A 26,760-nucleotide genomic window follows, 5' to 3' on the forward strand; every position below is an offset into this window, starting at 1 on the left:
CCACGATTTGCAGATGACATACTATATACAGAAAACCCTAAAGACTCCACCATAAAACTACTTGAACCGATCAATGAATGCGGCTACAATATCAATATACAGAAATCCACTGCATTTCTATACACTAATAATGAAGCAGCAGAAAGAAATTAAGAAAATGATCCCATTTGGGGCTCCTGAGTGACTCAGTCAGTTGAGCATCCGACTTCACCTGAGGTCATGATCTTGCAGTTCATGGGTTCGAGCCCCACATCGGGCTCTGTGCTGACAGCTAGGAGCCTGGAGCCTGCTTCGGATTCCTTGTGTGTGTGTCTCTCTCTCTGCGCCTCCCCCCCTCGTGCTCTCTTCTCTCAAAAATAAACACTTAAAAAAATTAAAAAGAAAATTATCCCATTTACAATTGCACCCAAAATAATAAAATACCAAAGAGGTAAAAGACCTGTATCGTGAAAACTATAAAACAATGATGAAAGAAATTAAAGTGACATAAACAAATGGAAAGATACTCCATTTTCATGGATTGGGAGAATATTAAGACGTCCACTCTACCCAAAACAATCTATAGATTAAATGCAATCCCCATCAAAATACCAACAGCTTTTTTCACAGAACTAGACTAATTCTAAAATTTGTGTGGACCCACAAAAGACCCCAAATAGTCAAGCAATCTTGAAAAAGAGGAACACAACTGGAGGTATCACAATCCCAGATGCCAAGATATATTACAAAGCTGTAACAATCAAAACAGTGTGGTACTGACGAAAATAGACACATAGAGCAATAGAACAGAATTGAGAGCCCAGAAAGAAACCCATGACTATATGGTCAATTAATCTCCAGCAAAGGAGGCAAGAATATACAATGAGCAAGAGACAGTCTCTTCAACAAGTGGTGCTGGGAAATTTGGACAGCTACATGTAGAAGAATGAAACTTGATCACTTTTTTACAGCATACACAAAAATAAACTCAAAATGGATTAAAGACCTAAATGTGAGACCTGAAACCATAAAAATCCTCAAAGAGAGCACAGGAATTAATTTCTCTGACATAGTCAATAGCAACATTTTCCTAGATAGGTCTCCAGAAGAAAGGGAAACAAATGCAAAAATAAACTATTGGGACCTCATCAAAATAAAAGGCTTCTTCTGCACTGCAAAGGAAATAATTAACACATCTGAAAGACAACCTACTGAATGAGAGAAGATATTTACAAATGACATATCCAGTAAGGGGTTAGTTTCCAAAATATATAAAGAACTTATACAACAACACCAAAAACGCAAATAACCCAGTTAAAAAAATGGGCAGACGATGGGCGCCTGGGTGGCCCAGTTGGTTGAGCGTCTGACTTCAGCTCAGGTCATGATCTCACAATTTGTGGGTTCGAGCCCCGTGTCAGGCTCTGTGCTGACAGCTCAGAGCCTAGAGCCTGCTTCAAACTCTGTGTCCCCCTCTCTGTCTGCGCCTGCCCCGCTCATGCTCTGTCTCATCACTCTGTCAAGAATAAACATTTTTAAAAAACAGGCAGGAGACATAAACAGACATTTCTCCAAAGAAGACGTGCAGATGGCCAACCAACACATCAAAAGACGCTCGTTGATACTACCTGAAGCAATCTACACAGTCAATGCAATCCCTATCAAAATACCACCAGCATTCTTCACAGAGCTAGAACAAACAATCCTAAAATTTGTATGGAACCACAAAAGACCCCGAATAGACAAAGCGATCTTGAAAAAGAAACCCAAAGCAGGAGGCATCACAATTCCAGACTTCAGGCTATACTACAAAGCTGTAATCATCAAGACAGTATTGTACTGGCACAAGAACAGACCCTCAGATCAGTGGAACAGAATAGAGAACCCAGAAAAGGACCCACAAATGTATGGCCAACTCATCTGTGACAAAGCAGGAAAGAATATCCAATGGAATAAAGACAGTCTCTTCAGCAAACGGTGCTGGGAAAACTGGACAGCGACATGTAGAAAAATGAACCTGGACCACTTTCTTACACCACACACAAAAATAAACTCAAAATGGATGAAAGACCTAAAGGTAAGACAGGAAGCCATCAAAACCCTTGAGGAGAAAGCAGGCAAAAACCTCACTGACCTCAGCCACAGCAACTTCTTACTCAACCCGTGTCTGGAGGCAAGGGAAACAAAAGCAAAGATGAACTATGGGACCTCATCAAGATAAAAAGCTTCTTTCCAGCTAAGGAAACAATCAGCAAAACTAAAAGGCAACCGACAGAATGGGAGAAGATATTTGCAAACGACATATCAGATAAAGGGTTAGTATCCAAAATCTATAAAGAACTTCTCAAACTTAATACCCAAAAAACAAATAATCCCATGAAGAAACGGGCAAAAGACCTACATAGACTTTTCCAAAGAAGACATCCAGATGGCCGACACATGAAAAAATGCTGAACATCACTCATCATCAGGGAAATCAAAACCACGATAAGATACCACCTCACACCTGTCAGAAGGGCTAACATGAACAACTCAGGCAACAGCCGATGTTGGCAAGGCTGCAGAGAAAGAGGATCTCTTTTGCACCGTTGGTGGGAATGCAAACTGGTACAGCCACTCTGAAAACAGGATGGAGGTTCCTCAAAAAACTAAAAACACAACTACCCTATGACCCAGCAATTGTACTACTAGGTATTTATCCAAAGGATACAAAAATGCTGATTTGAAGGGGCACATGCACCGCAATGTTTAGAGCAGCACTATTGACAACAACCAAAGTATGGAAAGAGCCCAAATGTCCATCGATGGATGAATGGATAAAAAGATGTGGCACGTATGTATGTATATGTATATACATATATGTGTATATATACATATATATATGTGTGTATATATATATATATACATATATACATATACATACACACACACACACACACACACACACACAATGGAGTATTACTCGGCAATCAAAAAGAATGAAATCTTTCCATTCGCAACTACCTGGATGGAACTGGAGGGTCTTATGCTAAACAAAATTAGTCAGAGAAAAGACAAATATCATATGAATTCACTCATGTGAGGAATTTAAGATACAGAACAGATGAGCATAACGGAAGGGAAGCAAAAGTAAAATAAAAACAGGGAGGGGGGACAAAACAGAAGAGAATCTTAAATACAGAGAACAGAGGGGTTGCTAGAGGGGCTGTGGGAGGGGGCATGGGCTAAACGGGCAAGGGGAGCATTAAGGAATCAAGTCCTGATATCATTGTTGTACTATATGCTAACTTGGATGTAAATTAAAAAATTAAAAAAGAAAAAAAGAGTCACCGTTCCTGTTCTTGTATGTGTACCGAGTTTTCTCTACACCTGCTCAGGTCCCAATGCTCAAGCTCTATCAATACGAAAACAGTTCTTGCAAAGGCTTTTCCCTGACTTTATGCACAGAGCTGGTATCATGTGCACATGTAACTTACTCAAACACAGCCGTGTTTAGTGAGGGGTGGGATGGGTAGGACAGGGGACAACAGGTGAGGAGGACATCACCCCTGGGATCCTACCGGCCAGCTTTCCACCTGTTAGCCTGTGCCCACATACTGCACGTTGGAGAAGCCTCTAGAGAGAATATGTGAGTGGCCTTTGAGGTTCCTCTACCACTGATGGAGAAGTGAAGTGACTTCTCTGGTGGCAGCCGAGCGGCCCCAGAGGCACACTGACCAGGGAAGAGTTAGAGGGGATCCTGAACTTGTCCCCAGGGATCAATGGTAAGGACAGCCAACAGTCTGATGTAGACCTCTTCATGAATGTGCTGAAGCATCCTAGGCAGCAAGACCTTTCAATGATTTAATTTCTGAATGACACTGCTGTTGTTTTTACTGTAACGTATGCAAAGTCCCGCACAGGATGACCATACAAAATACGAGGCTGGATCTCAGGAGCAATGTTAAAAGATCCAAGGGTGACCAGATACGAACCAAAAACCCTCACTGCCACTTCCGTTACATCTCTACCATACACTTTTGCAAATGTCAGTGGTTAACTTTACAAACTTAACTCTGTGCTTCAGAAATTCCTCGAAAAGCCTGACTCAACAGACGTTAATTAACAACATGTCACTATAGTTCTGAACTCATAGCCGCTCTTTTTGTATGTTCTTTCCATAATCAAAAACACCGACGACAGGGGCACCTGGATGGTTCCGTTGGTTGACTATCCAACTCCTGATTTTGGGTCAGGTCACAATCTCATAAGACTGAGCCCTGCTTCAAATGTGGAGCCGGCTTGGGATTCTCTCTCTCCCTCTCCCTCAGCCCCTCCCCTGGCCATTCTTTCTCTCAAAAACAAAACAAAACAAAACAAAACAAAACAAAACAAAACAAAACAAAACAAAACCACCACTGATGCGTTCCTTGCTTTTCTCAAAAGGCACTCCTTATAGGCTTTCTTTTTCCTCCAAATTTTTCTCAAATTGGCATTTCCATTGCTTATTCTATTCCCAGCTTTTCTATTGTGTACCATAGACTGTGAGATCCTTGAGGGCCAGGATTGCAGTCTCTGTTCCCCGCATCCCACAAAGCTCCCAGGACAGGGCTTGGTGGCAATGTGGGCAGTCATGGGTCACCACTACCAGAAGCAAGTGCCTCTCCATCCACACAGTGGAGTATTTATTATTTAGCCATAAAAACAACAAAGTTCAGACTCCAGCTACAATGTGGGTAAACCCTGAAAACATGATGCTAAGTGAAAGAAGCCACACAGAAAAGGACAAGTAGGTGTCCATTTAGAAGAAATGCCCAGAAGAGGTAAATCCATACAGAGAGAAAGTAGATTAGCAGTTTGGGGGGGGGGGGGAGAGGGCGGGGGGCGGAGAATGGGAAGGGGTTGAAAATGGGTACAGGGTTTCTTCTTGGAGTGACGAAAATGTTCTGGAATTAGATAGTTGCACAACTTTGTGAATATACTAAAACCGACTGAAGTTTAATGTTAAAAAGATGAATTCATGGTATGTGAATTATACCTCAAATTCTTTTAAGTTTATACATCTTGAGAGACACAGAGCAAGCACACACATAAGCGGGAAAGGGGCAGCGAGAGAGAGGGAGAGAGAATCCCAAGCAGGTTCTGTGCTCTCAGCGCTGAACCTGACTCGGGGCTTGAACTCATGAACCATGAGGTCATGACCTGAGCCAAAATCAAGAGTTGGATGTTTAACTGACTGATCTGCCCAGGCGCCCCTTTATCTCAATTTTTAAAAAAAAGCAGAGGACAGAGGCAAAAGCTACATGTGACTGAGACCAGTCTTCTCTGCAGCTACAAGTTTGAAGCAACCCCACCAGGGAACAGCAACTTTGGTGCTTGTATAACTCTCCAAATTCAAAGTGCTTTTTAATGTTTATTTTTTTGAACGAGCACAAGCAGGGTCAGGGGGAGGTGCGGACAGAGGATCCAAAGAGGGCTGTGTGCCAACAGGCTGACAGCAGAGAGCCCGATGCGGGGCTGGAACCCATAAACCGCAAGATCACAAACTGAGCCGACGTCTCAACCGACGGAGCCACCCAGGTGCCCCCAAATGCAAAGACTTTTAAGACATTTCCTTATCCTACTATTTTCCCAAAAATAAACTGATCGCCCAAATGGAGTTCAAATTTCAAAGACAAACTCTTCTTCCTTCCTGGCTGTGAGTCACCCCATGACGTCAGCCTCGCTGAGGGCTTTGGCTAGGGAGGGGGGAAGGGAAGGAAGGAAGGAAGCCTTAAGAGTGTCCGCAAGGAATCGATGCCCCATTTGCTCACCTCTCTACTGGATCTGTCTGCTTCCTCTAAAAGCTCTGTGTGCATATTCCTGACCTCAGAGGGGCAGGCCTGCTCGACAGCTCGCTGACAGAACGAGAACAAGATTACTGACTGGCCCTGTTCCTTGCTGGTGACTGGGCTCGGGCAGACTGGGACTATTTTTATTATTATTTCTAATGTTTGACTTGACTTCCAGAGATGGGCTCAACCACTTTAAAACATCAGGCGGGGGAGGGGGGGCAGGTGCCTGCGTGGCTCAGTCAGTTAAACGTCTGACTCTTGATTTCGACTCGGGTTGTGAGATCAAGCCCCCGCATCGGGCTCTGCACTGAATGTGTGGAGCCTGCTTGGGATTTTCTATCTCTCTCTCTCTCTCTCTCTCTCTCTCCCCCTCCCTCCCTCCCTCCCTCTCTCTCTCTGCCCCTCCTTTTGCTCTTTTGCTCACTCTCTCTCCCTCAAAATAGATAAACTTAAAACACCAGGACGGAAATCAAACAAAACTGAATGTATCAAGATAAAAATTTCTGGCTCATTCCCCAGGTGGGACTATGCTAACAACAATTTCCCCTCCCTTCTCCCGCCGCCCCCCCCCCCCCACTCCGGTGGTTCTTTAAGCCTTGATGAATCATTCGCACTAAATAAAAGTCGATGAACACACGGCCTCTATCTTGCAGCTTTAGCCAGAACTACCATTTTCCTTCGAGGTTTGTAATTACAACCAGACGATACCCGTCTCCGGGAAGTCATCTATCAATTTAGCACTACGTTTTTTGGCCCTGAAAATAAACCAAGCTTGCCACCTGAAAACAAACCCTCCTTCAATGTATCTGAATTGCAGGAATGCAAAACAAAACAAAGCAAACCCTCTAAAGTCACTTCCAAACAACCTTCTGCGTATTTGCGTATTTTCTTCACTCTCAAATGTCAACATTATTTCTGTACAAAGCCGTCTGGTTGGTGTGTTTGCCTTTGCTTTCACACACACGTGTGCATGCATATGCACGCGCGTGTGTGTCTGTGTGTGTGCGCGCGTGCAATTCACTCAGACAACACATTGGGGAAAGCAAATGTATGGATCTAAGCTTTCTGAAAGCCTAATTACTCTAAGACGTTGGTTCCGAACTGGGGTCACTGTGCCCCCAAGGGGTAGTTGTTGAGGTCTCGGTTGCCACCATCAGGAGGGCGTGATGGGCATGGAGTGGGCACAGACGTGCCACATCCCACGGTGTCCGAGTCGGCCCTCGGAACAAGGCGTCCCCCAGCCCCAAATGCCAACAGTGCTGAGGAGGCTGCTCTGAAGACAGACACACAGACGGGACGTGGGCTGAACAGAGGCGGCGGCCCACCCCGCCGGCCCCGGTGCCTGCTGACGGAACGCAAAGCAGTCCCCATGTCCCAGAACATGCTCAGTTGCCTTTAATTTCTTTTTCTTTTTTATTCTTTTTGGAGGGAGGGAGAGCACACATGCGCATGCGTGGGGGACACACTGAGAGCATACTCAGCATGGAGCCCGACTCCCAAGTCAGGCTCTGCGTCACAACCTTGAGATCATGACCTGAGCCAAAACCAAGAGTCACATGCTCAACCGACTGAGCCACCCAGGCACCCTTCAGCCAATATTCTTAAACATTCTCTCTTAGCTTCTCTCTTGCTATATTTTTATAATACATATGTGTCTTGGGGGCACCTGGGTTGCTCAATCGGTTGGGCATCCGACTTTGGCTTAGGCCACGATCTCAGTTTGTGGGTTCGGGCCCCACATCAGGCTCTGTGCTGACAGTGTGGACCCTACTTGGGATTCTCTGCCTCTCCCCCACTTGTGTGCACGCTTGCTCGCTCTCTCTCTCAAAATAAACTTTAAAAAACATAAAATGAAATAAAATATGTATTTCTTATTTTAAAGAGAGAGAGAGAGAGAGAGAGAGCATGATCCGGGGAGAGAGGCTGAGGGATGGAGAGAAAATCTTAGGTAGGCTCTACACTCAGTGCCTCTACACTCATGGGGCTCGGTCCTATGACCCCCGGATCATGACCTGAGTTGAAATCAACAATCAGACACTCAACCAACTGAGCCACCCCAGGCATCTCTCTCTCGCTCCCTTTTAGACAACCCATGGGCAAGCATAAAATTATAGCTACCAAAAACCTAAAGGATCAATCGGCTTGTACGTTACAAACCATCAGGCAAGTTACAACTTTGGGGATGTCAGAGTGGGGATTTTCAAACCTCTCCTCGCCAACATTCTGGCTAAAACAAAACTTTATTAGGAACCTCAACAGGGAGGAGAGTAGTCTATTAGCAAGAAGTTATTTCATAAGTTACAGTCTGGATTGTAAAAAAAAAAAACAAAAAACCCAGATATAATCAATTAGATCCATGAGGCCACTTTAGTCAACACAAAAAACTCTGAGACAAAAAACTGACATCTCCAAGACAGTCTCCATCACACTCGAACATGTAACTTTTTCTATTTTTGATCTGATAAGTAAATAGCACCGTAACCTGGAAATTCAGTTGCACACAGCGACGGAGCTGAAAACGTGATGGTTTCAGGTAGCACTTTTTCCCATGTGAGGCCAGTTTTCACTGAAACCCAGAGGCCGGGCAAACGTTTCTCTGAGCTAACCCAGGAGGACAGATTAATGGGCTGTGGGCCTGGATGGGTTAGTATTTGGTTACCAACGCATTTCAGTATATGCACAGTTGTCTGCACAGGATTTCATGCCAATTCTGGAAGTGAATCATTTCCTAGATGCCTAAACGTCCACACTAGGATTACACAGAACGCAGTCTGATGACCACAGAGAGGTCTGCAGACCCCAGCACTCAAGTCTTTCAGTGAAAAGGACAGATGGGAAGAGCCAGCGCTGGCAGACTGGGTCTTCATCTGAAACGTCCCACGTGAGCTGGGCACACCGAACTGTACCCTGGAGCCACAGAGGTCCGGTCACACCATTCACGGCCTTACAGCACAGCAGGCGTTATGTGATGGGTCTGGAGTGACTATCTCACACTGATAAAGCCATCCAGCCAAGCGGGGGGAACCGCTTATAATTACATAAGTCTTGGGGTGCCTGGGAGGCTCAGTTAAGCATCCGACTCAGGCTCAGGTCATGATCTTGCAGTGTGTGGGTTCAAGCCCCACGTCAGGCTCTGTGCTGACAGCTCAGAGCCTGGAGCCTGGCTCCGATTCTTTGTCTCCCTTTCTCTCTCTCTGCCCCTCCCCTGCTCACGCTCTGTCTCTCTCTCTCAAAAATAAACATTTTAAAAAATTACACAGGTCTGCAGTGCTTAATAAGTGCCATTAAAATATTAAAAAGACAAGTGGGTAACAATACAAGAGGAGCATCATTGCTGCTATTGTAACTTTCCCCTCACACCCTCGAGGGTATTACAGGTGTCACGGACACCTCTCCCACAACACATCACTTCCTGGTTTGATAAAGGACTTCCGGGTGGCCCCGGGGCTCCGCAATTTACCTGCATTGGCAGACAAGGCTCACCTTCAGACAACAGGCTCAGGGCCTCGTCGGACACGTGCCCGCCGAGTCGCAGCACCTTCCTGGGAGTGAGGCTCTCACCGGGTGCGCTGGAGCCATCTGGGGACAGGTAGGGCTGCTCCGCGGCAGAGGTTGCCATGGATTCCCACTGAATCTCCTTCCTGGGAGACTGAAACTCCAGGCTGCATCCTGTCCAGCCGTAGAAGGCCAAAGACAAGAGAAATCCCTGGGCTGGGTTCAGTATCGCCTAGGAGGAAGGACAAAAAGACACGAGTCGGCCAGTCTGTGTACTGGGAATTTGAGCATTAACTCCACTCGGATGCTCACTCGGCTGCCTCACTTGGAAGCGACCTGGTTGGCTGCTTCAGGGCAAGACCAAGATTGGCGTTAGGTGCTGTACCTTCAGGAGGAGGCGGGGAGGGGAGAGCTGGAGGGGGTGGGGGGGAGGGGATGCATGCGACACAGGGCGATCGAACCGATCCTATTTTTCACCCCTGCCAGGCAGCTAGGCTCTCCTACACAGAGATGCTCTCCATCTTGTGCTTCTGAGTCAGAATGTGATTTAACAAAGGTACCTGAGGCTAAAAACGAGTCTAGGGGACGTTCCTCTATTTCCGTGTGCTAAGTACCCATGAAGTAAACCAAAGGAACCAAGAGAAACTCCAAACCAAAGCAAAGAGGTGGAGGCAGTGAATGCTCGTCTTATTATAAAGTTCTCATGGGCCAGATTCTCCCCAGTTCGGAAGCAGCAGAAATATCAATTCCGTACAAGACAACGTCTACCTCTCCGCTAACAGTTTTGTTTTTTCATTACAAATGCAACACAGCGAAAACACTGGGAGGAATCTACTCATGGTGTTTCCACCTTATTTCCACTTTGTGTATTTTTTTTAATGTTTTTATTTATGTTTGAGACAGAGACAGAGCATGAACAGGGGAGGAGCAGAGAGAGAGGGAGACACGGAATCCGAAGCAGGCTCCAGGCTCTGAGCTGTCAGCACAGAGTCTGACGCAGGGCCCGAACCCACGGACCACGAGATCATGACCTGAGCCGAAGTCGGACGCCCGACCGACTGAGCCACCCAGGCGCCCCGATTTTATGTATTTTTTTAATGTTTGTTTATTTTTGAGAGAAACAGAGCAAGTTGGGGAGGGGCAGAGAGAGAGGTGGACAGAGGATCTGAAGCAGGCCCCACGCTGACAGCAGACAGCCGGATGTGGGACTCGAACTCATGAACCATTGAGACCATGACCTGAGCCAAAGTCGGACGTTCAACTGACTGAGCCACCCAGCTGCTTCACCGTTCTGTGTATTTCTATACGATATTTTTTTCACATGTGTTATTATGTAGTTGCAACTAGTGTAATTTTTATATCCTGCGTTTTTCACTTAAAACTACAGATTTCAGGGGCACCCAGGTGGCTCAGCCCATTGAGCGTCCAAACTCAGCTCAGGTCATGATCTCGAAGTTTGTGAGCTCAAGTCCTGAGTCGGATTGTGCAGACAGCTCAGAGCCTGGAGCCTGCTTCAGATTCTGTATCTCCCTCTTCCTCTGCCCCTCCCCTGCTAGCACTCTATCTCTACCTCTCTCAAACATAAACATTTAAAGAATTTTTTAAAATACATTTTCAAAATACTAGAGATTTCATAATTGTCACATTTAACATCTACATAACACTCCACCAGGATGAAAAATTGTAATTTACTTAGCCATTTCCTTGTATTTGTTTCATTTGGGTTGCCTATAACACAATATGGATGATGGGATCGCTTCTTGGCCTTTTGGCTAAGATCAAGTGTGTTATCTGTTCGTATCAGTTTAATAATCGTGGATGATGTTACAAGGAACACCTTCATCCCTATGGCTTTTTCATAGTCTGAAATATTTCTTCAAGTGAAATTCTCTGATATTTTGGGTCTGCTTGAAAGGTCTGAAAAACTGGGCCAAACTGATTTACCAGAGATGTCCCCATTTAATAACGGTCCCAACAATGAATGAGACTAGCTAGCGGGTACATCAAAGCCAGATACAGGTACATACCGTTACATATTTAACCAACAACACATCATACTTTGGAGGGTTTTTTTTTTTTCTCTCTGAACTTTACTTTTCAAGAAAAAGAATTTTAAATCAAGGTTGACCTACCATTATAAACCACGTGGTCTTGGCCGCATTTCTCACCGGTCTCAAAGAGCTCCCGTTGATATCTGGTTGCATTTCAAGATAGAATAAAAGGCTTTCGTTGATCATGTTTGGCAACCAGCTGTCAGAAAGAAAAGAACCCAGGGTAAAGAGAACATGTAACCCAACTCATCTTTAAATGCCGGCGGTCAGGAAACCTGTCCTCCGAGACCACCAAGTCCTGGAGGGGAATCCACTTGGGCACATGGAGGAACCAGCACATCCAGGATTTAATTTAAGAGACCTAACTCTTTCTGTAAAGCAGAGATCAGCGACTTCTTCCAAGGGTAACATGCAACACCACATCGGGTGTAAGGCTCTAACGTTATAGCTAATAACTCAAAATTCAATTTTCACTTGAAGAGTAATGTAACGTTTTGAGGGACAGCTGCACAAATCTTGCTATTTCACGTGTGAACTGTTTGATGTTATTGTTGGTAGGCCAACGACATTTAAAATGAGGAGCTGTTGGGGCGCCTGGGTGGCTCAGTCAGTTGAGCACCGGCTTCCGCTCAGGTCACGCTCTCGCGGTCCGGGAGTTCGAGCCCCGCGTCGGGCTCTGGGCTGACCGCTCAGAGCCTGGAGCCTGTTTCCGATTCTGTGTCTCCCTCTCTCTGACCCTCCCCCGTTCATGCTTTGTCTCTCTCTGTCTCAAAAATAAATAAGTGTTAAAAAAAAAAATTAAAAATAACATCAAATGAGGAGCTGAGTGTATTTTGAGAGGGAGGTCATTTCCATCTCGCCTAGGACCACGTCCAAGCAAACCTCCTCCTATGACATCAATTATTAACACCACGAAGGCACGCCCTGTTTTGCAAAGTATTGATTCACCCCAGCAAAAGGTTTTCTGGTTCCCATCTGTTTTGCATGGGTTACAGATCTATTTTCAAAGCCTGCACCTGAAACTGGGCAGAATGCCAACTGTGGGGCCAACTGAGGTTTAGAGAAAAATGGCTCTCTCTATAGGTCTTGATGGAACCATGAATCATCCCACCAAAAGATGTGCCCTTGTCCTATATCTTCGCAGATCCAGGAATCCTGGGGTCAAGAATGATACAAACAGGTACATTTTAAAAGTGTGGTCCAGCGTTTTATTTCAGAGTCAGCCCTGGCAGTGGGCCGAAACACCAGATGCACGTTCACGGTATCTGGAAACTAAACTCAGGAGTTGTTTGTTCTGAGGGCTTTATATATAATCTGAGGAGACGTGAGTATCTTTCCAGGAGTTCACAGATTGTGGGCCTGCCTTCCTGTCTCGCGTGTATTTCCTCAAAGGCCACCTAGTGCAGTTTCAAAGATCTCCTTTCCAAAGACTCTCTGCTTTGCAACTTTCGGGTCACACTTAGAAAAGCAAAATGACAAGTTGTTTACGTATCCCTTCCCAGCGGCAATTAAAAAATAAAAAATAGAAGAAAGGTTACCAAATAATTAAAACCAGCATTATTTTGAAAAATCGGATCTTGATCACGGCTCCCATCCGTCTCTCGTTCTCTGTGTAAATGCCTTTTCTTCCTTTTAGTAAAGAGGCCACTGTGAAAAACAGAGGGGAACTGCATGTCACAGTCATTATTTGCATCTCCTGAGTGACAGGGAAGAGAGTCAACATGGACGTAAGCCCGAAAGCAAAGGCAGAAGAGCAGAAGACAGCCCAAGATACGGCCGTTCCTTCCCCCACACTCCAAGCTGGGGTCCTCGCAGACTCGAAGGGACATGGGGTCTTTAAAACGTTCACCTCCCAAGAACTGTAGACTTCCAGAAGAGTTGCAAAGACAGTACAGAGACTTTCTGCATACCTATACCCAGACTCGTTCAACATTAAGATCTTACACACCGAGGGTCACATTCGTCACCGGGGAGAAATTAGCAATGGTCTGTTACTATTAATTAAGCTCCAAATTTTATTTGGATTTTACCGATTCGAAAACTGTATTTTTAGGGGTACCTGGGTGGCTCAGGTCACGATCTCACAGTTTGTGAGTTTGAGCACCATGTCAGGGTCTCTGCTGTCAGCATGGAGGCTGCTTCAAATTCTGTCTCTCTCTTGCCTCTCTCTCTCAAAAATAAACATAAAAAAAAAATCTATATATTTAGGGGCATCTGGGTGTCTCAGTCGGTTAAGCGTCCAACTTTGGCTCAGTTCATGATCTCACAGATCATGAGTTCGAGTCCCCTGTGTGGCTCTGTCAGCTTCAAATCCTCTTTCTCCCTCTCTCTCTGCCCTTCCCCTGCCTTCTCTCTCTCAAACATTAAAAAACAAAACTATATTTTTAAAGGTTTATATTTTCTATTACAAAAATAATGCACACTGTTTTGAAACATTGAGAGATTAAAAATTTCTCATCATAGACAAGTTGGAAAATACTTTACTTTTTAATGTTTATTTATTTTTGAGAGAGTCAGAGTGAGAGCAGGGGAGGGGTAGAAAGAGGGAGACACAGGATCCGAAGCAGACTCCCAGCTGTCAGGCAGAGCCCGACGTGGGGCTCAAACTCACAAACTGCGAGATCATGACCTGAGCCGAAGTCAGATGCGTAACCAACTGAGCCACCCAGGCGGTGCCTCAACAAGTTGGAAAACATTAAAAAAGGTTAGAGGAAAATCAACGAGCTATTGTCTATCCTGAGACAAGCACTGTTAGGATCTTACTGTCGTTCTTATCAGTCCTTTACCTAGACATGATTTTTGTTTGATATAATTGACTCAGTACTTTTATGCAAATCTGTATAAAAAGTTGCTGTACTTAACATGCTGTTTTTATTTTATTTTTTTATTTTAGAGAGAGGGAGAGAGTGCACAAGCAGGGGAGGGGGCAGAAGAAGAGAGAGAGAATCTTAAGCAGGCTCCACACTCAGCAGAGAGCACTCAATCCCATGACGCTGGCATCATGACTGGAACCCAAATCAAGAGTTAGATACTCAACCAACTGAACCACCCAGACGCCCCAATACACTGTTTTTAAACGCAACGTGGAGGAAAAAAACTGATCCAAAGAGCCACATGATTTCCTACTCTTAGTGGCAGAGCACCTGAAATGTTTTGAAGTTCTACAATCAACTGACCTTTCCATTAAGGGGCGCTTCTTTTTATTTATTTTTTCCTTTAATTTTTTTAAATGTTTATTTTTGAGAGAAAAAGAGACAGAGCATGAGCAGGGCAGAGGCAGAGAGGGAGGGAGACACAGAATCGGAAGCAGGCTCCAGGCTCTGAGCTGTCAGCACAGAGCCCGACGCGGGGCTCAAACCCACGAACCATGAGATCATGAGCTGAGCCGAAGTCAGACGCTTCACCGACTGAGCCACCCAGGTGCCCCAAGGTGCCCTTGTTCATTCTCATTCTGCACAGGAGAGATCCATGCAGCTTGAGCAGGATGGAGGTTTGCCCCAGGTCACGCCTCCGTGAGGATGGGGTGGAACCAGAATGCCAAGTCCCCAGCCTCAGCTCAGAGTTCTTTCCAGGGCATCCTGCTGGCTCACAACATCCTTCTTACTCAGTTCTTACTATTTGCACCCGACTCCTTTCCTGCACTCTACTTCCTGTTTCCTGCCCAACTGAGTAAAGACACAAGGCCAAGCACCTCACGGGAGTAACCAGGCTCACTCTTCAGGCCACACCCCATCCCTTCCCCCCCCCCCGGCTCCCCACTCCTCTCCTTACGCTCCTATCTGACCTCCACAGTTTTCCACGGGCACTCCTGGGGCCTCCAAGGCACCCCAAGGGCAGACCCAGGATGAGCCTAGACGGAAGTGAAAAGTCCACTGGCCCTGGCCTTGAGCTATTAAACATTGGCAAAGAACTTGTGTAGCCCATGACCAGACAGGCTTGCTCGCTTTCCCTTATTAAACCTGCTCACTTTCTCCAAGTGTATTGTACTTACGTTTCTAGAGGATGACAAATGAGGTCTAGCATCCTAGATGATTTGAGGAGCACAACGCATGCCATTATCTGAGCCCAAGGCATGGGGCCATAGCCCTGGTCACGCACCCAGACAGCTTCCCTGCTGCTCACCTGCGGTCACGGTCTTCCAGAATAGGATGGGGTTGGCCCCCAGGACGAGCAGCAGCGGCAAGTATGTGGTGACATAGTGCGGGATGGCGAGCTCCGGATCCCGTTCACACCTGAGGGAGGAGGACAAAGCCATTCTTGAAAACAAGGCTTTGCCTAAAATATACACACTTACCTGGAAGGGGAGATCAGAGGGTGAGAGAGAAAAGGCAAATGCGTAAATCTACTTCTGACTCTGCCAGAAAGAAATGTGACTCACACCTTACGTCTGCAAAGGAGCAATCAATCAATCACTGAAGAACAGGAGAGACCAATCATGTTTCTATTTGTCCTGTAAATGGGAGGCCCTCTAGGGCATTCCACGGGGGAGAGATTTTAAAGGTCACTGCTAACAAAAGGAAAGATAGGAAAGGACACTCGAAAAGAGAAAAGGGGAGTCCCCCCACTGGGTCTCTTCAAGGAGAAAAAGACACAAATGGGAATGCAAACTGGTGCAGCCACTGTGGAAAACACTATGGAGGTTCCTCAAAAAATTAAAAACCGAGCTACCCTACGACCCAGAAATTGCACTACTAGGAATTTATCCAAAGGATACATGAGTGCTGATTCGAAGGGGCACGTGCACCCCAATGTTTATAGTGCTGCTATCCACAATACCCAAATGATGTAAAGAGCCCAAATGTCCATCAACTGTCGAATGGGTAAAGAAGATGTGATATACATACAATGGAATACTACTCGGCAATGAAAAAGAATGAAATCTCGCCTTTTGCAACAAAGTGCGTGGAACTAGAGTGTATTATGCTAAGCAAAATAAGTCAGAAAAAGATATCACATGTTTTCACTCGTATGTGGAATCTGAGAAACTCAACAGATGAACATTGAGAACGGAAGGAAAAATAAGATAACAGAGAGGGAGGCAAACCATAAGACTCTTAAATACAGAGAACAAACGGAGGGTTGATGGGGGTGGGGAAAATGGGTGATGGGCATTAAGGAGGGCACTTGTTAGGATGAGCAGTGGGTGTGATATGTAAGTGATAAGTCAATAAAAAAAAAAAGGCCAGTCCTGGGAATTAAGATCCAGTCTCTCCCCTTTAGCGCCTCAAAATACCCAGCCCTCATGTTCCAAGGGAAATGTGTTGCCATGGTTGTGTAGAACAATCAGAGCAGAGGTGCTTTTCAGGGGAAGGACCAGAACTTCTACTGAAGGATCATGGGAATCGTCAGTCAGCAGGTGGGGTAGCAGAGTGCCACACAGGCACGGCTTACCCACGTGGGAGCTAGGAGCGAAGAAACACATAACGTCAGAGAGCAACGAGGAAGAGAGAATCAAAGGCAAAGGGGAGAGAGGACTGCTCAGGCCCAACCCAGGTAGGAGGTGGAAAAGCAGATGAGGGAGCAGCCTCTGTGGCCACAGAAGGCAGAACGATAAAAATGCACACACGCACTCTTGTTCTAACATGCCTGGAGTGGTCCAGCCCGGAAGGGGAAAATGACTGAATGCAAAACGACTTGGGTGGAAAAAACGCACGGCCACCTTTTCTCGCCATGAGAAGGAACACAACACCATCTCACAAGGCTACCTTCCTTTTAATGGAAGTTTTCATTTTCAGCTGTGCAGGTTCAAATGTGGTCTGGAAAGGCTTGAGGGGACAAAGAGAATCAAGCAGCAGAAAAGCCATGATTTGGGGCGCCTGGGTGGCTCACTCGGTTGAGCATCTGACTTCAGCTCAGGTTATGATCTCACTGTTGTGGGTTCCAGCCCCGCGTCGGGCTCTGTGCTGGCAGCTCGGAGCCTGGAGCCTGCTTCGGATTCTGTGTCTCCCTCTCTCTGCCCTGTCATGCTCTGTCTCTCAAAAAATAAAGTAAACTGCTAAAGAAAAAAAAAAAGGAAAAAAAGAAAAGCCATGACTCTGACCAAAAGACAAAAGTAAGCGATGATTGAGTGAGTGGGGACAGCAGTTTGCACAGGCCCGGGAGCAGCCTCCTAAGGACCAAGGGGGCACCTGGGAGTGAGCCCCGCAGCGATGGCTCCCTCATGCTCAGGTACAACCTTCCCAGGAGGCTCCAGGAGCCCACGGGTGAAGCGGAGTGATGAAAGCTCCCTTTCCACTATTAACCATTAAGCGCACCCCACTATAACAGCCACGGACACCGTACTTGTCCTCGTAAAGTTCCTCAGAGCAGCTGTATGGATGCATCTACACAGACTTTGGGAGTATCCGCCATCGAGAAGACAACACCAATTTGGAGACATCCAAGCTACAAGAAGTCAAAAAAGGGGGAGAAATTGTCCAACCACGAGTCAGCAAACGTTTTCTGTAAGGGAACTTTTACCGTATTTCATGCTCCATGGGCCACCCATTCTCTGTGAAAACTACTCTGACACTGCAGTGTGAAAGCACCCATAAACCATGCATAAACAAAGGGCGCGACTGTGTTCCAATAAAACTTTATTTATAAAAACAAGCAGAGGACCAGATTTGTCCTCAGGCTGGGCTGCGATCCTTGTCTACACTGCCCTAAGATCCCAGACAGAGACCATGTCCCCACCTGTTGCAGCTTTCCATTGGAAGCTAGAGCACACCTCCTTGGAGGGACTGTGAGCCCCTACAGAGGACTGACTGCACTGAGGAGATTTTTGAGGACGTTGAAGAAATACCTAAGACAATTTCAGATTATCTGTTTCCCTGGATCTGTGTTCAGGATAGCGGGAATACAGCTGGAAGAGAAGCGGCAAAGTGAAGCAAGCTGACGCTTAGATCCAGCTCTTCTAAGAGCAATCTTTGGGTTTCTCCAAGCCATTTCGAATTCATCCTTAGGATGTTAAACTCCCCTGCTCATCCAGATGAAGCTGGCCTGAAGCGTAACAACTAAAGGGTGTGCATGAGGAAGCCCCATCGATATGGAGAGAGGAACACACCTAACGCTGGGTGCACACCCTGACATGAGGACGCACCTCAAGCTGGGTGCACACACTTGCATCCACAGGCACCTACAGAAATGTGAGGGGCTGAGGCGGGGAAACGAACTCCAGGGTACAAGTACCGTAGCGAGCTCCCCAGGGCGGGTCTGGGCAGGTCCGTGAACAATGGCCTGACCTGCAAGGTGCCCACTCCGCGTCAGGGCCTGTGTATTTGTCGCCAGAGAACAATGAGTCAGGGAGCAGGGAGTCCCTGCTTACCTGGACACGGACGGGTAGTAGAGCATGACCACTCCCTCCACGCACAGCAGGACGGCCAGGCCCCAGGCCACGATGTGGTAAAGCAGGATGGTGCTAGGACAGAAGCAGAATCAGGGGGCCTGGCCTGAGACGAGCTACGGAGATGCCCAGCCACACAAAGTTACCAGACCAACTCCCGGGGCCCCCCCCCCATCGGGAAAAGTTACACTGAGCAAACCCTTGGTAAAGACCTGCCCCATTCTACCTCTGAGTTTTCCTTTTGTAATTGAGATGAAATTCACGGAACATAAAAGTAACCATGTTCCAGCCGAGGGGCTCTGTCGCCTTGGGCAACTTCACATTTTGCAACGGCCTCCTCTCCCCAGTTCTGAAACAGCTACGGCCCCAGAAGGACGTGCCCGCAGGCAGTCCCCGTTCCTCCCGCCCCCAGCCCCAGCAACTGTCCCTGTTCCTGCCCCCAGTCCCAGCAACCACCCGCCTCCTGTGTGTGTCTTTGGCTTCTCCCACTCTGCACAATCCGTGTAAATGGTGGCACACAACACGTGGCCCTCTGTGTCTGGCTTCTTTCACTTAACAGGAGTCTCTCAAGCTTGACAAGAACAAGGCACTTGAACCTCATCAGTCCTCCTAAGTACCCAGCTCACCCAATAAGCAAGGAGCTCCTATCCCCACACATTCCCAAAGGTGCATCTGTACCTAGAATTCACGGGTCTTAGTGCTAAGTGCAAACCAAGGTCTCTGAAGAAATGTGGGTTCGTTCCATGTTCCGGGAGAGCGGGGAGCTCTCCTTTCTCGCCTCCCACCCCCACACCCCACCATTCCCTGCATGCTTAACATTCCTGGACCATCTCTACCCTCTGTCTTTGTCCTCCCACACGCCCCCCCCCCCTTTTCCCCCAGGGACTCAGTCAGCCCTGCAGATGGGGTCTGGGAGAGGGGTGCACAGCCATCTGTTACAGAGCACTTAACCGGCCTCTTCTGTGCCACGGGACAGGGGCCCACGGCTCCGTCGAATGCGCTCACCGTCACCCATGACTGTACCCGGCTCCCGGCAAATAGTGCCACCCCCAACCCCCTGGGATTTTAACTCTGAAAACCAGCTGTGTAGGCAAGGGAACGGTCAGGGATCCGAGTGCAAGGGTGCCCTTCCACAAGCAGACAAGGAACGGCACACAGCGATGAGCTGCAGGAAGAAGCAACTTTTCCCAGCCAGTCTCCGGAAGGCACAAGGAAAGGACCCCAGCATGCTGTGCGTCTCGCGTTAGAACCGGTTCTGGAGCAGCCCTGCCCCTAACTCTCTGGGTCTGGGAGCTGATGGGGTGTGTCCCATCCAGAAGTCAGAGGCTCTGCATCAAAGAAAGAAATGAAAGGAGCAGCTTTCTGCAAAGGCCTAGGTTGTTGAATAGAGCAGGCGCTCCGCATTCCACAACCTAACCTTGGGCCGAGGGAGCCAGGGGTGTCGTCCAGGGGTGTTGTCCGCAGAGGTGGGAGGGAGCAGGCCAGGCGAGTGCAGGCCTGGGGGGGCGGGGCACAGACGACTCAGCAGTGCTCTGGCCCCAGATGGCCAAGCAGGGGGGGAGCCAGACTGGGCCCGGCTGCTCAGGCAGCAGCCACTTTAATAACCAATGGGACCCCGAACCCACACCAGGTCATGAGTCTCAAGTCCAATGCATCCGCAATCAAGAGCAGCCGATGGCTGAACATGCTCATCTCTTTATGTGAGCACTAGACCGTTTTTATGTCCAGGCACACGAGGGCCCTCCCCGGACCCCCTTTCCCCCACACTCCTATTCACAGAGCAAGTCGGGACTTCGATTTAGGGCTTTTCCCACGATCTCAAGCAACTTCTGCTGTTGTTTAAAACCTATACATCCCACAGCTGGAGCCGCAGGAGTTTACATTTTAACTCTAAATCTGTCTTCATGACATTTTTTAGGGTTAGGATTAAAAAAAAAAAAAAAAAAAAAAGATTCTCCTGTGCCAAAGAAAATAGCTAAGGACTGGAAGGATCTAGAAGGGAATACAGACTTTAATCCAGCCATACCTGCAAAGCCTGGCCCCCTGCCCTGGAATTCCTCGGGACCCTCCTGGGAGGCTGCAGTGTCTTAACCGCGGTATCGACCGCATGCACCCGGGGCTCTGGAAGCAAGCTGGCTCTTAACAGAGGAGCCACACCCGCAGCTCTGGCCCCTTGGAGCCCTCACACCAGGAAGCAGGGCTTCTGCCATGACGAGCAGGGCTTCTGGGTCTCCGTGGCTACAGAGCGCCTGTCTTACTGCTCTGCTGTGATCCCTGCTCCTCTTCGATGGCAGAGACGCTTCACTCTCAACAGTCTTCCTAGTCCCGGGCCCCTGCGCTTGCTCCTGTCCTTGCATCCGAATGTTTCACATCCTTTGGCTGTTTGCCTCCCACACGACCGGCCGGTCCTCGGACGCTAGGCCCTGCCAGCATCCCCTGAAGTGTGGAACCCCCCACCCCTGCATCCTGCCTGTTCTCACGCTGGGCTCCAAAATGAGTTGCAAACACTGCTGGCTATGAGGAGGGCTTCCTGACGGCCTGTCCTGGTTTCTCAGGGCTCTGCCGGTCTTCTCGCTCCAGAGCTCTCGGGCTGCCCGGTCGGACCGCAGTCATCCGTGGGTGGGGGTGGGGGTGAAGCAATACCTCCTCCTGCAACAGAACCAGCTTCCTGGAGGTGCTCCAAGGCTCTTCTTACCTCCACAGCTGGCTGGCTGTGACACCTCTTGTTGTGCCCTAACTCCAATCCTTCCAAAACTGAGTGAGAAAGGTGTCACACAGGAACACACACTTATTTGCACTGGCCTCTGGGTCAAACACTTCTCATTGTTGCTAGTTGCCTACCCAAAGCCATTTCCCCTTTTTCCTCGGTAAAATAACCTTGATGGCATGCCAAATAGCAGCATGCTTGCTTAACAGACTATGTTTCCAATCCAACCTCCTCTTGCAGCTGTGACCATGAAACTAAATTCTGTCCATTCCAAAAAAGGAATAGTTGTGTAAAATCCCCAGGAAGGCTGCTTAAAGGGAAATGGCTCAGGAGAAAACAGGCCCCTTATGCATTGCCCCTTCCTCTTTCCTGTGGCCTGGAATGCAGACGTGATGGCTGGAGCTCCAGGAGCTATATTGGGCCATGATGCCTTGAAGATGAAAGTCACACAACAGGACGATGCAGCAAAAGACAGAAGAAGCGTGGGTCCCTGAGGTCCATTATAAGGGCCCAGGATTGCCTACCTCTGGCCTCCTTTGGCATGAAAAAAAACTTACTTTAAAGTTATTTTATGTATTCTATGTAGCCAAAACTAATCCTCATTGATATACCTGGTTGGCTGCCCTTGACCTTAACTCTCTTCCCTAGAGAATTTTCAAAACCAAGAATATCTAGGTTCTGTACACATGTTATAAAAGCCTAGGACTGAAAGTAAAAAGGTAGAAGGAACAAGCACACAAATAAACACTAAACTTCAGGCCAGAGACACCAAAGTTACTGATGATGATACATAAGGCATATCAACAATTTTAGAGCAAGAATCTACTTAAGTTTCCCAGTGTGTTCTACAGCCTGAATGTGATTTCTGTTTACTAATTTTGGCTTCTAAAGTGAATTTATTCAGGGGCCCCTGGCTGGCTCAGTCAGTGCAGCAAGCAACTGTTGACCTTGGGGTTGTGAGTTTAAGCCCCATGTTGGATGTAGAGATTAAATCTCGAATCTTGAAAATGGATCAGAGACCTGGGCACCTGGGTGGCTCAGTCAGGTAAGTGTCTCTTGATTTCAGCTCAGGTCACGATTGCACAATTTGAGAGTCGGAGCCCCATGTTGGGCTCCTGTGCTGACAGCATGGAGCCTGCTTTGCATTCTCTGCCCCGCCCCCCTCTCAAAATAAATAAACCTTAAAAAAATAAAATAAAATGGATGAGACCTAAATTGAAGTGTTCAAACCATAAAACTCTTTTTTGGTTCCCAAGTTTGATGCAAGAACTCATACAAAATATTCCAGATAAAGGATCCTCCTCCTTCTGGTTAATCTAGAAGTAATGCAATTCGTAACTCTCTTTGCGGTTAACAACTGTGTGCAACCAATCACAGAGATCACTCTTCAGATATTTTGGGGGGACAGTCTTCAAATACCTTTTGGAAAAGGGCACCTCAGAAATTACAGTAATCTTGGGGCACCTGGGCAGCTCGGTCGGTTGAGCACCCAGCTTCAGCTCAGGTCATGATCTCACGGTTCGTGGGTTCGAGCCCCGCATAGGGCTCTGTGCTGACAGCTCAGAGCCTGCAGCCTGTTTAGGATTCTGTGTCTCCCTCTTTCTCTGCCTCTCCCCTGCTCACACTGTCTCTCTCACTCTCTCTCAAAAATAAACAAACATTTTTAAAAATTTAAAAAAATGCCATCAAGTAAAAGACAACCCAATGAACAGAAGATATCTGTAAATCCTGTATCTAATAAGGTACTTGTATCTAGAATCTATATGAAGAACTCTTACAACTCAATAACAAAGACCAATTAAATGGGTGAAGGAACTGAACAGATATTTCTCCAAAAAAAGCATACAAATGGCAACTAAACATGTGACAAGATGCTCAACATCACCAGCCACCAGGGAAGATACCATTCACACACACACTAACATGGCTAAATTTTAAAACCAAAGTAATACATGGAAAAGAACAAGTATTAGCAAGGCTGTGAGAAACTGGAACCATTATACATTGCTGCCAACAATATAAAATGGTGCAACCAGCCAGGCTGGAAAGCATTTTAGCAGTTTCTTAACAAGGTTAGAGAATTACGATGTGACCCAGGGTATAAAGCCCCTGAGTACATGATGAAATAGCACGTCCACACAAACATCTGCATACCAGCGGTCACTGGAGTATTCCTTATAGCCAAAATGATGCAAACAACCCACACGTCCATCAACCGATAAATGGATAAAATGTAGCACATCCGCTAAGCCGAATACTATTCAGCAAGGAACAGGAATAAAATGCTAACACCACTGCGCCATGGGTAAAGCTTGAAAACGTCTCGCTAAGTTTAAGAAGCCAGACACAAGGGGCACGCTGGGTGGCTCAGTCGGTTGAGCTTCCGACTTCGGCTCACATCATGATCTCACGGGTTGCGGGTTCAAGTCCCACGTCAGGCTTTGCACTGATAACATGGAGTCTGCTTCAGATTCTCTGTCTCCCTCTCAGAAATAAACATATATTAAAAAACACAAAGAAACCAGACACAAAATGTCACATATGGAATGAATGTGCTTACAAGCAATACCCAGAACAGGCAAACCTAGAGACAGGGGCCTGGTGGGGGCAGGAAGGGGGGTGGGGATTAATCACTGGTAAAGAGACTGGGGGGAGGTGAGGATTAAAATGTCCTAAAACTAGTTGGTACGATGGTTGCATGATTCTGTGAATATACTAAAAAAACAATGGATTTTGGATTTTATACACTTAAATGGGTGAACTTTATAAAACTGTTTAAAACAAAACAAAACAAAAAAAGAGCATGGGGCACCTGGCTGGCTCAGTCAGAAGAGCATGTGGCTCTTGATCTCAGGGTTGTGAGTTCAAGCCTCACCTTAGGTGCAGAGATTACTTCAATAAAGTTCAAAAAAAACCAAACAAAAGTAGGGGGGCACATGCTTCCTGGATGAAGCGTCACAAGACCCGAGCACTCGTCCCATGCTGCCATCCAGCTTCCCCTTGTCACTCAGGTGCTCTGTTCCCCCCACACACATGCTCACCCCAGCTGCCGTCACAGGGCACAGCGCCCGACAGCCTACTATGTGCCAGGCACTTTCCTCAACCATTCACAGAGCATCGCATGGCCTCTCCTGTGACCTGATGCGGTTGCTACTATCCTACATCTGGGAAAACAGAAGTCAGACACGTTAAGAAACTTGCCAACGGCGCTACGGTGAGTGACCCCTATACAGATGGGACCCACCGTGGATGCTCACCGGGTAGCCACCGGGAGCTCCAATGTTCGGCTTCCGTATTTGGCCTAAAGTGTGAACACACACTTCAAAGAATCTTCCCCAACCTCTAGATACAGTCAAAAACTGTTTATATTCATGCCAATTCTGTTAGTATGTGTCCAGTTGCAAATATTTAATTTATAGATTACCTGCTGTCATGGTTTAAAATCCTCATTTGGAATCTACCTTCAGCTTTTTATAAAAACAGCTGCCGGAGGGGCGCCTGGGGGGCTCAGTCGGTTAAGCGTCTGACTCTTGATTTCGGCTCCAATCGTGATCTCACGGCTCAGGAGATCAAGCCCCGTGTGGGGCTCTGCACCGACAGCACAGGGCCTGCTCGCGATGCTCTCTCCCCCTCTCTCTGTGCCCCTCCCTTGCTCGCTCTTGCGCTCTCTAAATAAACTTAAGAAATAGCTGCCAGACACAATCCTCAAGGGGCCGGCTGACATTCTGACTGTGTCCGCCATACCGAAAACTACTTTGCAGCCCTCAAAGGTACCCCCGACCCCTCTTCATACAACAGAAATGGGGCAGAAAGCTCTAGTTTCTTGTGCATACCTCTGTCCTGCTGATCTCCGGATCACCAGATAGGCGTCGACCGCGTAGCAAAACAGCCACCAGAAGCAGGCACCGTACAACAGCTGGATCCACATCTGTAATCAGGAAGAGCCTGGCATCAAAGCTCCTGGAAACAGGCCCCGGATTGTCCCCATCCGTGAAAGGAGCGGGCAGATGCCGGTTTCCTCTGACGTCAGGAAGCAGCACATGAAAGCCCTCCGGAGACACGTGGACAGTCTGGGAAACCAAGGCTGGGGCGTGGCCCAGGGCGGCATGTGCCTCCGTGCTCTGTCCGCCCAGCGGCGCCAGACTAGCAAGCCCGCTGGCCGGGTACACTTGTCAGCACGGGACGTAAAGGCCTCAGATGCACAGCCTTCCCCGGCGTGAGGGCTGACAGTGCCTCTGAACGAGAACGAAGGAGTGTGGGCAGGAAAGGTCTTCTGAGCAGAGGGGAAGGAAGGGGCCGGTCTGCTAGAGGCAGCGGGACACTGACCAGCCTCTGGCGCGGACGGAGACCGCGCTCCCCTCTGCGGCCGGGAAGCAGCGACGGCACAAGGAGAGAGGCTGACGATTCTGCTACAGCGCAGTGCACAGAGCAACAGAGATACACAGATTCGAATAATATATTCCGGGGCGCCTGGTGGCTCGGCGGGTTAAGCGGCCGACTCTTGATTCCTCACGGTTCCGGAGTTCAAGTCCTGCGTTGGGCTCTGCGCTGACAGTGTGGAGCCTGCCTGGGTTCTCTGTCTGCCTCTCTCTGCTCCTCCCCCGCTCTCTCAATAAATAAACTTAAAAAGTGAAGGCACAAATATGTGTTTCATTAAGCGCAATATATATCCCATAAATCAACAACTTTCATTGTCCTTTCTTTTCCCTTTTTGGCCAGCTGGTTTTAACTGCAGCTCTACCCTAGGTAAGGACTGTATACGTGGGCTCACATACGGTGGGGGGCAGGGGGGAGCCATACTAGCGCAGTGGTCCTCAAATTTAAGTGTCAGTCAGAAGTCCCTGCAGGGGGTGTAACATCACAACAGACCCCACACCAAGGTTCTGAGAATTTGCATTTCTTTTTTTTTTTTTTAATGTTTATTTATTTGAGAGAGAGACAAAGCACGAGCAGGAGAGGGCCAGAGCGAGGAAGACATAATCCAAAGCAGGCTCCAGGCTCCGAGCTGTCAGCACAGAGCCCTATGCAGGGCTCGAACCCACGAACCGCGAGATCATGCCCTGAGCCCAAGTTGGATGCTTACATGACCCAGGCGCCCTTGAGAACTTGCATTTCGAACAAACTCCAGTGGGCTGAGACCACACTTGGAGGAACAGAGTGTCACAGGAGCACAGTGGGAAGAAAGGGTTATCAACACAAGCAGGTGGACTTACTGCGGTCCCCACGCAGTACGCAGCAGGCCAAAGGTCCGTCCCATTCACGTCTGAGATGCCCTTGACGAAATCGGGGAATCCCAACCACACTGCAGACCGGAAGACGATCCCTAAAACCGAGTAAGAGGACACAGTCATCCCGCGGGAGATGCATTCCAGGCCCCGCAATTGATGCCGA

General features: G+C 47.7%; 1 protein-coding gene and 1 non-coding gene across 4 annotated transcripts in view; one reads left to right on the plus strand and one right to left on the minus strand.

Moving 5' to 3' along the window:
• The window catches only part of GPR143 (G protein-coupled receptor 143), a 66,143-nt gene that overhangs the window by 33,964 nt on the left and 5,419 nt on the right, over nt 1-26,760 (minus strand). For 2 of the 3 annotated variants that reach the window (XM_027050614.2, XM_027050617.2), the window contains exons 2-8: nt 26,583-26,692; nt 25,203-25,297; nt 18,645-18,737; nt 15,461-15,570; nt 12,877-12,985; nt 11,420-11,537; nt 9,276-9,519 (exon numbers count right to left, since the gene is read on the minus strand). In XM_027050614.2, the coding sequence (XP_026906415.1) occupies nt 9,276-9,519; nt 11,420-11,537; nt 12,877-12,985; nt 15,461-15,570; nt 18,645-18,737; nt 25,203-25,297; nt 26,583-26,692 (879 nt within the window). The remainder of the gene's footprint in view (nt 1-9,275; nt 9,520-11,419; nt 11,538-12,876; nt 12,986-15,460; nt 15,571-18,644; nt 18,738-25,202; nt 25,298-26,582; nt 26,693-26,760) is intronic. The other variant, XM_027050616.2, reaches the window with a different exon arrangement.
• On the plus strand, nt 11,040-11,227 carry LOC113596629 (U2 spliceosomal RNA). The gene has a single exon (XR_003417428.1). It is a non-coding gene; the product is annotated as a U2 spliceosomal RNA (small nuclear RNA).

The sequence above is a fragment of the Acinonyx jubatus genome, chromosome X (genome assembly GCF_027475565.1).
Source record: "Acinonyx jubatus isolate Ajub_Pintada_27869175 chromosome X, VMU_Ajub_asm_v1.0, whole genome shotgun sequence".
NCBI lineage: Eukaryota > Metazoa > Chordata > Mammalia > Carnivora > Felidae > Acinonyx > Acinonyx jubatus.